General features: G+C 34.7%; 1 protein-coding gene across 10 annotated transcripts in view; it reads left to right on the top strand.

Annotated features, from left to right (window-relative positions):
• Tanc2 (tetratricopeptide repeat, ankyrin repeat and coiled-coil containing 2) overlaps positions 1-15,932 on the top strand; it is a 469,601-nt gene that overhangs the window by 348,876 nt on the left and 104,793 nt on the right. For all 10 annotated transcript variants that reach the window (XM_013067044.3, XM_013067047.3, XM_013067048.3 and 7 more), the window contains one exon: positions 13,621-13,902. In XM_013067044.3, the coding sequence (XP_012922498.1) occupies positions 13,621-13,902 (282 nt within the window). The remainder of the gene's footprint in view (positions 1-13,620; positions 13,903-15,932) is intronic.

The raw sequence follows: 15,932 nt of genomic DNA on the forward strand, positions 1-15,932 counted from the left end.
AGTCCTAGTTACTCTTTCTTGGCCAGAAGTGGAAATTCATGTCAATTTTTCTAAATGTTATTTTGAGTCTCCCTAAGTTGTCCAATGTATCCTTAAACTTGTGATTCTCCTGCCTCAGCCTCCCAAGTAACTGAGATTACAGTCATACACCACATCTGGCTCTGGTGCCAAATTTTTTAAAAGAAAATTATAGATAAAATGAATCAGAGCATAAACCTATCTCTCATTAGAAAATAACAATCTTGGTATTTAGAGTTGACTTTTCTACAAGCTAAAATAATACATATAATAATGAAATAGGGTCATTATTTATATGACAAACATTATATATAACCTTATGAAGACATTAGTTACTAAATAGATATGGATCCAAGCCTTCTCAGTAATTTTTCTAAAAGAAAGAAATAGTCCTTTAAGAAAAATATCCTGTCTTCTCTGCATATTAATACATTTTACTTCTTCTTCGACTTTCCTGTAGGAAATACTATTCACTGTCAGTACCTTGACCAGCATCTAGACATTGTCCTTGATATGATAGAGCTTGAAAATAAGTTTTTCTTCCCTGTCTTGTCAGTTAATGGCCTCTGGTTTATGACACTAGCCTTTAAACTGAAATGTACTCCCAAAAGGTGGTAAACACATGATTCATTTCTTTTTATTATCATAGGACAGAGCAATGATTTTCAAAGACCTGGGTATACATTCTATGACTGTCTTCTCAAAACCTTGTCCTACCAAAACCAGATCTGTACACATTTCCCTACAGTTGAGAATGGAAAATTCATATCAACTTTTTCATTCCTGAATTCATTTATTAAACATTTATTGCCTCTACATACCCTATGACAAGAACTTTAAAGACAAGTTACTAGGTCAGGTGACTTTGGTAGGGTGAGTTGATAAGATATGCAGGCAAAAATATAGGAGTGGACATGATCATGTCACATATGTAGGCATATATGCATATGTATATTTGGTGGTAATATAGAGAGAACAGACATGAGAGATTGCAAAAAGCATGTTTAATTACATAATAAAAGGAAAAGATATGGAAGGCCTAAATTGTATAGCTGTCATTCATTAAGCATTTACTTGGTTCTTAGCTAAAGACTTAACATAAATTTTATTTAACCTTATTTTACAGATGATAATACTGAGGCATAGAGTGATCCAGCATCTCCTCCAGGGTTATAGCACTTAAGTAGCAATGGAATGGGAAAAGACAAAAAGAATGATATCTGAGAGCTATTCCTCCAGAATAATTGGTAACAGTATGACAAATTAGTTCTAATGATTAATGATTAGGGAAGAAGAAATTCTGAATAAGTCCAAAGCTTCTATTTTGGAAGATCAGACAGATGATATTTCATTAGTTGTGATAACAAATGGAAGAGAAAGAATAGGTTAAGGTGAGTGAGAAAACTTCAGTTAAACATTTTAAGTTTGAGATTTTTGTTGGATATCCAAGTAAATGACTCTTGTAAGTTGTTGGAAATGCTGTACAGGAGTCTAGGAATGAGGTCTAGAATGGAAATATAAGCTTGGGAACAGTCACCTCTTAGATCATTGTGAAAGCCACTAGACTATTCTTGAAATTAGGAAGAAAAAAAACAACATAGCCTAAGGCTGATAGTATTTTAGGGATGTGCAGGAAAGAAGAATCAGTTAAGATGGATCAGTAGGAGAGGGCAAGAAAATAATAGAAAAGTATTGTTCATGTTAAGCCCAAAAAAGTTAGAGTATTTTAAAAAATGAAGATTAGCTATCAGTGTGAAATACTAAAGAGTGATTAAAAAGCATAATGATTAAAAAGAAATCACTGATAAGTTAGAAAGTCTTTAGTAACTTTAACCAAAACAGTTTCTGCAAAGTAATATGAGTGGAAGCAGACCATGAGTTATCGCTATGAAAGTGAAGGTTGCAAAAAAAAAAAAAAATTGAGTATTCAAAGGAACAAAGGAAATAAGGCAGGAGCCTCAAAGGGAAGAAGGCTCAAAAAGAGCCAATATGTTCTCAGTAACCTTTCTGTTGTATTTTGTCTTAAATAAGTTCTATGAAAAGGAGGTGATTATAGTTACACTGAATGTGTCTTTTGGTTTGATGAAGTAGTGATGGCAGCTAACAGCAAGACACTATCCTAAGCACATTACATGTATTAATTTACTTAATCTTCATGGTGTCATTGTTAACTCTAAAAATGAGGAAATTGAGATACTGTATGTATTTCCTCGCTTACCTAAAGAGTGATTCTGCCTTATTTATTTTAAACAGAATTTAATCTGTAATGAACATTTTTCAGACCATTATCTTTAGACTTCTTTAGGGCCTGATTCATTTGTTTTACATTCTATTCCTAAGGTAGGTATAGCTACCTCTATTAGTCCTATTCCTGCATACTAAGAATAAATAACAGATGTGATTTTTATAAATGGATGAATCAGCCTTTCAAGAAACTCAGACAGACAAGCCCCTACCTTAGGTAAATATTTCTCAAGAACAATAAGCCTGGTTTTTGCAGTATGTTTGCTGCTGATGTTATATCAAGGTTTGTCTGAAGCACATGTGTTTTTTTCTCTGTTTTATGTAGAGAATAGCATGCATAACAGGAACCCTAAGAAGGATTCTAAAATGATCTTTTGCTCTGAGGAACCAGAGATGCTTCCAGGTTTGACTTTGTAGTCATTATGGGTGAATGCAAGCAAATACAACTGTGCTTTTATTTTCACCAGGCTTTGGCTGTATTGCACATACCTTTTCTTCTGTCACTCCTGTGACTGACTTTTTAAAAATGATTCATGGTTGTTTTCCATGAATAAATATGTTTTCATCAAAATTTAATTAGAGCTTTTTAGCTTGACTTTCCCTTTTTTTATTTCCTTTTGCATTGTTTTTATATTTACATTTGGGTGGCAAGTCTGTTACCCTTAATGCATTCTTGTTTGTATTTAGAAGTTTACTCTGCCTTAAAGACAAGTAAGAATTCTCTAAAAACCTAGACATAATTATAATTAGTAACAATCTCACAGAGAATATTTCCTAGAAAGAATTCATTTGTTACAAGTAAAATTTACATCGAAAAGATACACTGACTGACTGGAGTCTGGGTGGTTCTTTAATCCCTACATAGAAACTACTTTCCAAAGCTTATTCATGCTGTTACCAAATGGTATGGATTAGATCATCTTTTTCCCTTAGCTTCTCTGTAGTTGCAATAATAACTTCTTACTGGATTATTTTAGTGGTTTCTGCCCTAGAAAATCTCTTGGAAACTAGCTTATCTCCAAAATCATTTATCTAGGAATGTGGGTCCCACAAAAAATACTCATCACGTCTATGCCCTGCAATGTAGGCCAACAGTCCTTTCTTGTTCCTGTGCCCTAAATTTATAGTTCAGTACATAGAAAGTATGACTTTCTTTTATCATATTGATTTGACAAAAGGCTTAGCTTCTGAGGCACAAACTATTTGGGGGCTGTTTTGGTATCTACAGTTGTTTTACCATATAGTACTGGGCTAATTTTATCTGTGTTCTTCTCTTGAGACTTTTGTGAATTGATTACATTTTTAGAAAAATTTTTAAGTAACATTTTAAATGTCAAAGCTTTTTCAGTTGTGTAAAATATAAAAGACATTTTGTCAATATGAGAATAAGCTTTCTTTAAAAATTTTTTCTGTAAAACTGAAGCCTTTAAGTTGAATTGATACTTAATCCATATTATGAATTGTCATTAATTATGTTTGTGAAAACCTACTTTGAAACAAAATGTAATCTTGGACCCAAAGAGCTAAGTCTGTTTAGAAAGCAACTCAGACTTTCAATAGCACTTCTCTGTAGAAACATCATCTCTGATCAACCTTGTAATTTCTAAAGGGAAGCACAAAAAGAGGTAAAGGGTAAAGCAGCTGGCTTAGGCAGTCAGCAAAGCCTAATCAGTTCTAGTCACTAGTGGGATATCATGTCACATTAAGATCTAATGGTCACATCATATAAAGCAGATACAATATAATAGAAAAGACCTCAATTTTTGAGTCAGAACTAGGTTTTGTTTCCAATTTTGAAACTAGCTATGTGACCTTAGGTCTTCCTTCCTAGACCTAAATAGACTCAGCTATGAAAATGCTGAAAGAATTTTGTGAAGGGCTAGTTTCTTCTCTGGTCAGAAGAGCCTATAACCTGAAGCAGGCCTAGTTGAGGACTACTTCCCTTCCTTTTCACTTTCCCTAGTCATGGGATATGACTCATGTCAGTTTGATCTTCCTATTTCTTCCTGCCTTCCTGGGAATTCTAAGACTGCTCAGCTCATTACCTGTCTGACCCCCCTAAGTTGTTAGTCCCTCCTCTGCCTCTGACTCTAAAGTGACATCACAGAAAATTATAAAAGCTCCAAGAAATCAGTCCCGCCACTGAAATAACAATTAAATCACCAAAAATCAAATGAACTTTTTCAGAGCTCTGAAATATAAACAACAAAGGGAATGCTTAAGGAGGAAAAGGGCTACTAAAGTTCAGCATTTGGTGAAATCTGTCAGGCTACCAGCTGAATGTCAAGAAAATAGAACAGATTTCATTGAACACATACAACAAGTAATAGTCTTTGCAAAAAAAAAAAAAAAAAAAAAAGGCTCCAGTTCAAAGGCCTGGGAGAGCCAGGTTTGGAAGCTGGCCCCATAGTCCCAGCTATTTAAGAGGCTTTGGCAGGAGGATCTCTTGAGCCTAGGAGTTCAAGACTAGACTAAGCAACATAAGGAGACTTCATCTCAAAAAAAAGAAAAGCCCACAAAACCAGCAACTACCTTGGTAAGCTCACTAAATAAGGGAACTATAGTGACAAAATAAGCAACAGCAGGAAACCCTGGGAAGCACAGAATCTGATATCCAGAGTTACCACATGATAATATTCAAAATGAAATTTTCAACAAAACTATAAAATATACAATGAAATAGGAAAGAATGTGCTAGAAAAAAAATAAATTGATAAATCATCCCTGAGAAAGCTGAGATGATAGAATTACCAGATAAAAACTTTAAATCAGCTAAACTAAATATGCACAGACCTAAAGGAAACCATGGACAAAAAATACTAAAGGATACCAGGAGAATGATGTATTAACAAGGAGACTATATTGGTAAAGAGACAAATTATAAAAAAGGAAACAAATTTGAAGCTGAAAAGTACAGTGGCTAAAATGAAAAGTTAACTAGAAGAGTTCAATAACAGAGTTGACTCAGTAGAAGAAATAATCAATAAACTTGAAAATAAACAGTTGAAATTATTTAGTCAGAGCAGGACAAAGAAAAAAGAATTTTTAAAAATTAACAGAGTCTCAGGGCCGGGGATTTAGCTCAGTGGTTTCGCTGCCTACTGAGCAAGCTCAAGGACCTAAGTTCAATCCCCGGTACCAAAAAAAAAAAAATTAACAGAGTCTGCACCACTGGCCTTGCAAGTACAATGTCCCAAGTTTGATCCCCAGTACAAAAAAATAAAAAAATAAAAAATTAACAGAGTCTAAAAGACCTGTGGAACATCTTCGAGTTTACCAGAACACATATCATAGATGTCCAGAAGAAGAGAAAATGAAAGTTCAGGAAGAAGCTTCAAAAAGCCATTAAAGCTAATAAAATAAAATCAGCAAAGTTGCAGAGTACAATATCAGCCCACAAAAATGTGACTAAGTTGTGTTTCCATACACCATCTGTATTAAGAATTAATAATGTTAAGATGTCAGAACTGTAAGTCTACAAAGCAAGCTACAAATTTAACATCATCCCTTTAAAAATTTCAGCAACTGGGGCCAGAGATTTAGCTCAGTGGTTCCACCACCTGCCTCGCAAGCACAAGGACCTGAGTTCGATCCCTGGTACCCCCCAAAAAAGAAAATTCCAACAACCTTTTTGACAGAAGTAGAAGAGCTAATTTTCCAATTTATATAAAAAGTACAAGCTGGGCCAGGGATTTAGCTCAGTGGTTCTGCTGCCTGCCTTGCAAGCACAAGGTCCCAAGTTCAATCCCTGGTACCAAAAAAATAAATAAAAATTAAAAAATAAAGCATCTGTCACAGTCAAAATAATATGGAAAAAGATGAAAAAGTTGGAAGACTCACAGTTTCCAATTTCAAAACTTACTATAAAGCTATAATAATGAAAACAGTATGGTATTGACATAGGGATACATATATAGACCAATATAATAGAATTCGAAGTCCAAAAATAAATTCATGCATCTCTGCCCAATTACTTTTCAACAAGGGTACCAAGTGCATTCAATGAGAAAATAATCTGTTCAGCATACTGTGTTAGATATCTACATGCAAAAGAATGATGCTGGGCCCTCTGTCACACCAAAACCCAAAGTATAAATAAAGAACAAAGCAAAACAAAAGTAGATAATAGGGAGATAAATGTTTTGCAAATGGGAAGGGGACCAAGAGATGGAGGGAGGGGGAGGCGGAGAGAAGGGGATGAAAAAAGGTCTAAGATGTGTTAGGTACATGTACCAACTTCCCATGAGGAATGTAATCATTATGTACTGCAAACATGTACTAATAAAAAATAAAAATTGGAAAAAGATGAACTCAAAATGAATTGGCCTAGGGGCTGAGGATTTAGCTCAGTGGTGCCGCCACCTGCCCTGCAAGCACAAGGATCCAAGTTCAATCCATGGTGCCAAAAATAAATAAATAAATTGGCCTAACCTAAGTATAAGATCTAAAACAGTAAGACCCTTATTAAAAAAAAAAACGTTGGGGTAAATTTTTCATGCCTTCACATTGGTCAATGGATTTTCTTAGCTATGGCACTGAAAAGCATGGTAACAACAAATAGATAAATTGAACTTTTTCAAAACTTAAACCTTTTATACATCAAGGACTATCAAAATGAAGAGTACAGAATGGGTAAAAACTATGCATATTTTTTAAAACCTATACTATGCCAAAGATCCAAAAGATAGTAATATGATTTCCCTTTTCCCTCCTTCCTCTTAGTCCTTAAAATTGTGCTGTACATTATCCCTCCCTCAAAGAGCTTGAAATCTGTTGAAAAAACACAATTTAAAATGTTAATAAAGGCTAGTGATGTAACTCAGTTACGGAGTACTTTCTTAGCATGTGTGAGGCCCTGGGTTCAAACCTAACACCACAAAAAGGGGACAAAAACCCTCACTAAAATGTTAATAAACAGTATAAATGAGCATGTATTTAAGCAATAAATTATGTGATATAAAAGTAATTTGAGCCAGGGATTTAGCTCAATGGTGCCACCGCCTGCCTTGCAAGCACAAAGTCCTGAGTTCGATCACTGGTACCCAAAAATAAATAAAATTATTATAATAATTGTATAATAATAAAAGTGGGAGTATTGTGAAGCTGAAAATTAATCTGGATTACAGTATGTGGACAAGTTTGAATAGAAGAAAAGGGACATTTCAGCTAAGTGGGATAACTTGCACTAAAGCACAGGGACACAATAGAGCACTCTGGAGATTTCCATGTCTCCCTCACATGGCACTCCACAGTGAGCTGCAAAGAGTAGACACGGTAAAGTTGATTTATGGTTCATGGAGCCTTCAGAATCTCCAAAGGAGCTTGGCCTTTTGTTTTTGTTCTATTTGTTTTTTGAGACAGGGTCTCACTTTGTAGTGCAGACTGGCCTCGAAATTATGGCAATTCTCCTGCCTCATCTGGGATTACAGTTGTGCCTAGTTAAAGGAGCTTAGATTTGATGTGGCAGAAAACTGAGTCATTTGAGGATTTTGTGGAAAAGGGAATGACATGATGTAATCATAAAGAATTGGTCTGATAGAATATGACATTTAGGGGCCAGGGATTTAGCTCAGTGGTTTCACCGCCTGCTGCACAAGCTCAAGGACCCGAGTTTGATCCCCGGTACCAAAGAAGAAAAGAATATGATATATAGAATCACTGAGGCAAGAAGTTCATCAAGATGAGCCTTTCTGACAAAGTAGCAATTATGCTGAAATCTAAAGAATGAAAAGAAGTCTTCCATATGAACACCCAAGGAAAGAACATCATAAACAAACAAAGAAAGCAGCAGGTAAGAAAGAACTATTCAAGAAACTGAAAGACCAGAATAATTATCAGCTGTCTTGTCCAGGACATTCAGACCTCCATCCTATACGTCTCTTCATCTCAGTGGCCTGTATAATAATATAAAGAAAACAAATCTAATTTCTATTAGATGTGATGTTCTCTAGAACTCAAACTCAGAGTTAAGGGCTTTGATGGTACAGTGGTGGTGAACCTTTTAGAGCTTTCAATGATACAAACAGCCTGCTGCAGCACACGTGCCATAGGTTCACTGGTATAGAACTTGCCATCACCAAAGAATTGGGGTAGTTCTTTGATTTTTCTATGGAGATTAACTGAGTAGACTTTTTTTTTTTTGCCTCAGTTGAAATTTAAATTTGATCATGCTCAGATATACTCAAGGTTTTAATTCTCCCCAGATGTTAAGAATTTGTTTCTAATTCATATTTGGAGGGAAGAGGGAAAAGAAAAGTGGGAAAGCTATTTCTATCCAATAGTATATTTCTTCTTGATGAATTGAGATTTTGGTTCTCCCTAGTCCCATAATCCCTTAGACTTTAAACTGAGGAAATTTTTAAAATTTCTTCTCCCCTATTCCAGTACACCAAACTTTTAAACAAATCTTATACATCCCTCCAGTTTTCCCATTTTCATCAGTATCTCTTTATTCATGCCTTCATTGCATTGCAGGACTTTTGCAGTGAATAGTCTTTAAGGTATCTTCAATCATTATTTTCCTTCTCTAATGAACCTACACTACTGTTACATCCACTTAAATGACTCGTGGCAATCCTCCTGCCTCAGCCTCCCAAGTGCTAGGATTATAGGCATACACCACCATCCCCAGCTCCCAGCCCTGTTTTTTATAATGTTTAATCATTCTGTAATTCAGGTTGACTATCCTTTATCCAGAATGCTTAGAACCAGAAGTGTTTCAAACTTTGGAACAGTTCAGGTTTCAGATTGTTGCATTAGGGATAGGGATTCTCAACCTGTAGTTGAAATAGTTAAAATTTTAAACTAAATATACATTTTTTCAATTCTAAAAAATCTTTTTAAGTGCACACCTCCTAGCACCCTGGGACACTGAGGCAAGTTTGAGTCCAGCCTGAACAACTTCGTGATATAGCCAGCCCCTGTCTCAAAATTTAAAAAAATAAGAAAGAAGGGCTGAGGATTTAGCTCAGAGCAGAGGCCTTGGGCTCAATCCCCAGTATGCAAAAAAATTAAATTTTAAAAATTATATAGTAATTATGGGAGAAAAATACCTGAAATATATATGCTTGTTTGTTTCAATTAACTGATACAGTTTAATTAGTTATTGGATGCAGCAGTATAGTCATTCTGTGATAGAAAGATCAATAATTTGATGAAGTATCCGCTTCTTTTGTCTATAAATAACAATTCCTTTTTTATTTATTTTTAAAATAGCTAAATATATTGGAAAAAGTTTTAAATTTTAAAGATCTTTACTACTTTTTCATCTCTTTACTACTTTTTTGCATATTACCTTTCATTTTCATATACTTTGTGCGTGTGTGTGTGTGTGTGTGTGTGTGTGTGTGTGTGTGTGTGTTACCGGGCATCTAACTCAGGACCTTACGCTTGCAAGGCAGGCTGGTGCCACTTAGCTAAATCCCCAACTATTTTCATATGCTTTAAGTTGTAGTCATATATTGTTTTGTAATCTACTATTTTTCTAAATATCATACCATAAATATTTTAACATTTTCATGATTCTGCAAAAGTATCTATTATTTTATATTTTAATGTCTATGAAATATTTAGTGGCTATACCATAGCTTAGATCTCACTAATAATACCAAACAAAAAAATAGTGTACATGTGTATTTTAAATCATTTCCTTAAAATAAATTCATTGAAATAAACAGTATATTAAGGTCAAAGCATTTAGTAATGATTACTATTAATTTTCCTAAAAGTTGGACATATTCACAATGTCACCAAACAACTGAGATAACCAATTTTTCCAAAGATTATTAATACCAAAAAAGCCTATTTTCTGTAAAGGTGTAATTTACTTTAATTTGTATTTCTTTAGTTATTTCAAAATATTTCTTAGTATTTGCTTCTCTTTTGAAACAATAAGATATTAGTTAAATATAAAATGATGATCGAGTCATGCAGTGGAATGTTCCACACTTGTAGACAAGTGATTTGGGAGGCGAAAGCAAGATGAATTCAAGGCCAGCCTGGGCAACTTACCAAGACCTTGCTTCAAAATAAAATTTAAGAAAGGGCAAGTAGAGTGCTTTCCTAGCATGCTTGAAGCCCTGGGTTCAGTCTCAGGTACCACAAATGATGACAATGATGATGTACATTTAAATATTTAGTGAAAAAAGATGTTCACTTTATATTTCTTAGTGAAAAGGCAGATTAGGAAACAGTATATATAATATGAGTCCTTTTTATGTTGTTGTTTTTAAAATAAGCTTATATGTTAGGGACAAAACTTAAAAAGACCATATATCAGTAGTATTTCACTAGCTAATGTGAGAACTGTTTTGTTTACTATTGCTAAAATTTCTGTATTTCTAAAATTTCTATAGTGAATACATGTGTGCATATATATATATATGCATATATATATATATATCACTATACTTGTATAAAAAAATAGTAAAAGCAATGGGCCAGGGATTTAGCTCAGTGGCACTGTGCATGCCTCGCAAGCACAAGGTCCTGAGTTCAATCCCCAGTACCAAAAATAAAATAGTAAAAGCAAAACAGAGAAAACAATCTGGCAGTTTCTGAAAAAGTTAAACACAGAATTTCCATATGAACCAGAAATTCCACTCTTATATACTCCTAAGTATATAGCTAAGATAATTGAAAATATGTGTATTCAGAACTTTGTGCATGAACGTTCATAGCACCATTATTATTTATAATATCCAAATTATTATTTATAATAGCCAAAGAATGGAAACAACTCAAATGTCCATCAGTTAATAAGTTGATAAACAGATTTAATATATCCATACAATGGAATATTATTTGGCAGTGAAAAGAATAAAGTACTGGTACATGCTTATGTTGTAGCTAAACATCAAAAACATGCATAATGAAAGGAACCAACACAAAAAAGTACATAAAATATGGTTCCATTTATATGAAATGTCTAGAAAGACAAATCTGAAGATACAGTAAATTGCTGGTTGCTAAAGGATGGGTGGAAGGAGGAGTAGAAAGGGACAGCATATAGATAAAGGATTTGGGGAGAGAATGATGAACATGTTCAGAGATTGGATAATGGTAATACTATAGTTGCACAGCTTTGTGAATACTTACTAAAAAACACTGAGTTTGTACTGTAAATGGGTGAATTTTGTGGCCTGGGAATTTTATCTCAAAATAATGTTTAAGAAAAGTAAAACAAAATATTGCTATAGAAGACTGAATTTTTTTAGCAAATTAAAGTATAATTTTTCACTAAATTTTATAATTATAGTTATGGATTCCATTTGTTTTTGCAAGGCTAGAAATTGAACCGAGGGCTTTACACATGCCAGGAATATACTTTGCCACTCAGCCCCACTCCCAGCCTAGTTACAGATTTTTAAAGAATACATTTTTGCTAAAGAGATAATGATACTAGAAATTGTAAGTGATCAGGTAGCTGTATCTCCACAACCCATGCCCTTTTTAATAAAATAATCTGGACATTTTAAAGCTGATAGAGGAAAATGTTGACTTCAACTGTCAGAATTTGGCTGTGTATTTTTAATTATTTGCACTATTTTTGGAATTTTTATCCATCTTTTGATGAACAAGTATCTTTCTAATGGCTTTCAGATGGTTTTAAATGAAAGTGTATACATGTATGTATGTGTGTTTTCTCAAATAAGCTGCCCCCTCTAGATCCCATTTTATGATGTATAATTGGTTTCAATATGTTCTAGAATAATGTAAACAGTAAAATTAGATCTCAGTTTTCTTTTTATGATTGGATCTCCCTCCCATCCCTAACCTTTCTTGTGCTCCAAAATATCAAAAAGGATTACAGTATGGTAACTTCTTTTTAATTATTTCCCTAAGTATTTGAGTGCTTGATATGTGTCAAGGAATTAGGCAAAGGTTAAATACCTGGTTTCAGACAGATAAAATTATATATTTTTAAGCTACTCTAGCTGCAGTTAGGAGAGCACTTAATCCAGATAAAGATGGTTAGACAAGACTTCCTTTTACTATTAACATAATTTAAAAGTTGATATTTAAAACCAGATCACTAATCTATTGTGCACTTTTAGAGAACTGTTGAAAGTATAGCTCATGCTTTGCTCTTAGTATATCCCATTATTATATAAGCACAGAAAAAAAATGTTGAAAAAAGCCACACAGTCTATCCCCAAGATGTGTATAAGCTAAAAATCATTCTTTAAAATCCTTGCATGAATGCAAGCAATACAGATACAATGACACTGAGTGAAGGTTTTGTTTCTTCTTCTTTGACTGTTTAGCATGCATAAGACCTTTTAAACCATCAGAGCTTTAGGGCCTTTGCTTCCGCTAATAATACAGCTATTTGATTAAAAAACAAAACACTATCATGAATTTAAAGGAATTACTGTTCTCATTGGTGTTTTTAAATAAACAAGCCTATTTACTGTATATTGCTTTCTACAGAACTGATACATACTGGTACACCCATACTGGTTATATATATTGAAATTCATACTTACTGTTAGGTAAAGAGCTGCTTTCCTAAGCTGTCTAGATACCCCACCATAGCTTACCCTGTCCCAGGAATTCTACACCTCCACCTCCCCACAATGCAATAATCAAAAATTTATCCCCAGACATAGCCAGAGGCCTTTAGAACTACTCTTTCTTCTGTACTGATTGCTGGCACAGGGACCATCTCTATTCTTTTTTATACATATAAATAATAGAAATTTATTTCTCACAGTCCCAGAAGCTGGGAAGTTCAAGATCAAAGTGCTTCAGATTTGACATCTGGAGAGGGCTCATTCCTCACAGATGGTGCCTCTCACTGTGTGCATGCATGCTGGAAAGGCCAAGGCAACTTCTGTCAGCCTTTTTCTGGGTTTGTTTTTGTGTTTGTTTGTTTGTTTCTTTTTTAGGATGAGGCCTGGTATTTTTAAATTTTTATTAGTACATGTTTGCAGTACATAATGATTACATTCATTGTGAGGAATTGGTACATGTACATAACACATCTCAATTCTTTTATCTCCTTTGCCTCCACTCTTTTTAAAAAATTTTTTCTTTTTTCTCTATTTTGTTTTTGGTTTTTTTGCCAGTATCAGATAACTAATCTTTAATAATTTTTGATATCATCCTGATTTTCTGACAGTTGTAAATCATTACTGTTTGATCAATGTTTGCATTCTGCCATCTGCAGTATTAAATGGACCTAGCACACCTGTGTCATTTATCTATATAAAACAAATATTTAGAGCTTTAGTATTTTTGAGTAAGCCCAAAATATTATCATACTGTAACTCTAGTAGACTTGTAAACCACAATGCTCTTTTGTTTCAGTGTTGACAATTTGACTTAAGTTCTTTGTTCTTTTATTGTTCCTTTCAGTTCGCTTTGCACCTTATAGGCCTCCAGATATCTCCCTGAAGCCTCTGCTCTTTGAAGTCCCCAGCATCACTACAGAGTCAGTGTTTGTTGGTCGAGATTGGGTTTTCCATGAAATAGATGCTCAACTTCAAAGTTCAAATGCCAGCGTGAACCAAGGAGTGGTGATTGTGGGAAATATTGGGTTCGGAAAAACTGCCATCATCTCAAGACTGGTGGCCCTTAGCTGCCATGGTACACGGATGAGACAGATTGCCTCAGACAGTCCACATTCCTCCCCAAAACGTACGTATTCTTTTTTAAGGAATTTCCTGCTTCCTTGGCTCTGAAATTATTTTCTGACATATTTTTATGTTCAGTTACATACCCTTTTATTTTTTGATTTGTAAAGCTTGACTTGCACGTGAGGACCATTAATTCAGAGTTCCAAGAGAGAATGTAATACTCTGTATATCTGACCCACATATTTAATGGTTACCTAAATAGGACTGAAAAAAACTTTCTCATGGAATACATTTATGACTCTTCCCTGTGTCCATGTGGTTGATCTGTCCTTTGAATAATGACTACAGAACTTGCCTGTAGAGCCATTTGCATTCATCACTGTCAGAATTTGCTCAGCCTGTGCCCATTTCTTCTTGTTACTGCCAGCAGAGTCTGTTTGCAATCTTCATTTCTTTGCTGTTGATGTCATTGTTACACTGCTTGGACTTGAACTTTATTATGTCCTAGAGGCTTTCTCCTACTTCCTTTTAGACAGATGTTAAGTTCTCTTACTGTATATATCCAGGCTTCCTTTATCACAAGCTTAATGATCACCACTAGGATACTGTTTATTTTTAAAACATTCATATAGTACTTACTATGTGCCACACAGTCTGTAAGTGCTTTATAAATATTAATTCACCCAGTCCTTTTACCAATTTAGTGATGTTGTTGTCTTCATTTAACGTGTTCATGTTCCTCTTGTCTTTATTTAACAGCTAAGAATCTGAGGCTCATAGAGGTTAAGAATGACTCCCAGGTTTTAAAGCAAATAAATTGCAAAACTGAGAAATCTGGTTTCAGAAGCCATTGTCTTACCCACTTTTTTATCTGCCTCTCCTTACCTGTGAAACTCACTCAAGTAAAATATACTGGGCATGGTGGTCCATGTCTGTAATCCTAGCACTTGGGAGGCTGAGACAAGAGGATCACTGTGAGTTTGAGGCCAGCTTGGGCTACATAGTGAATTCAAGGCCAGCCTGAACTACATAGCAAGACCCTGTCTCAAAACAACAATAAAAAAAGTGTAAATGCATATTAATGTTCTTTGTATACCCACCATACATATAGTATCAGTCTGCCTGGTTTACATTAGTTACGCGAGAACAAAAAAGAAAGCTATTACTACACTAGCTTTCTAGCGTAGCGTAGCGTAGCCTAGCGTAGTGTAGCCTAGCGTAGTGTAGCCATCCTAGTAATTTGGCCTACCACCCACATTCAGATAACAACCACTAGAAATGGTTTGCACGTCATAATATTCACTGCGTCAAAAAACTTAACAAGAACTCACTGAATACCTTCCAGTTATCTTACTTCCTATTGAAATTAGTATCAAGTAGGCAGATTGGCTCTGATAAACGTACAGATATCTAACATTTAGAAAAACTAGCTTCTAAGAAGAAAGCTGGCTAAATCAAAATACTGTCTTTACCACAGTATGGTAAGAAATGGTATAGAAGAATTCTTATCTTAAGGAGAATATCATGCTTATATTCCTAATGGATCTCTTTTAAAGCAGATTGTCATAGTACTCTGGAACCCAGAGCCCAGGACTTGTGCCCAGCACTCACATTGATTGTACACTTTCTTATGACCGTGAGAATTTTACTTTATTCTTTAAATCTCAGTTTTCTTTAGAAGTATGACTAGTCAATATTTAAGACTTGCTTCTAGCTGGGTGTGGTGGCACACTCCTGTAATCCCTGCACTCTGGTGGGAGGCAGAGGCAATGAGGATCACAGGCAGTGAAGATCACAATTTTTTTTTTTTTTTTGGTATCGGGGATCTAACTTGGGACCATGTGCTTGGGAGAGGATCTCAATTTTCAAACCCAGGTTAGACAGTTTGGTGACTTAGCAAGACTCTGTTTCAAATTAAAAAATAAAACAGAGGAACATAGTATGGGGATGTAGCTCAGTATAAAGACCCCGGGTTCAATCATTAGCCTAGTAAGTAGTAGTAGTAGTAGTAGTAGTAGTAATAATAGATTCTATGCCAAATTTTTGATTTTAAGAATAGCTCTTGGGCCAGGGATTTAGCTTAGTGGTTTC

The sequence above is a fragment of the Heterocephalus glaber genome, unplaced genomic scaffold, assembly GCF_053883595.1.
Source record: "Heterocephalus glaber isolate CG9 unplaced genomic scaffold, H.glaber_assembly_v1.0 deba00001124, whole genome shotgun sequence".
NCBI lineage: Eukaryota > Metazoa > Chordata > Mammalia > Rodentia > Bathyergidae > Heterocephalus > Heterocephalus glaber.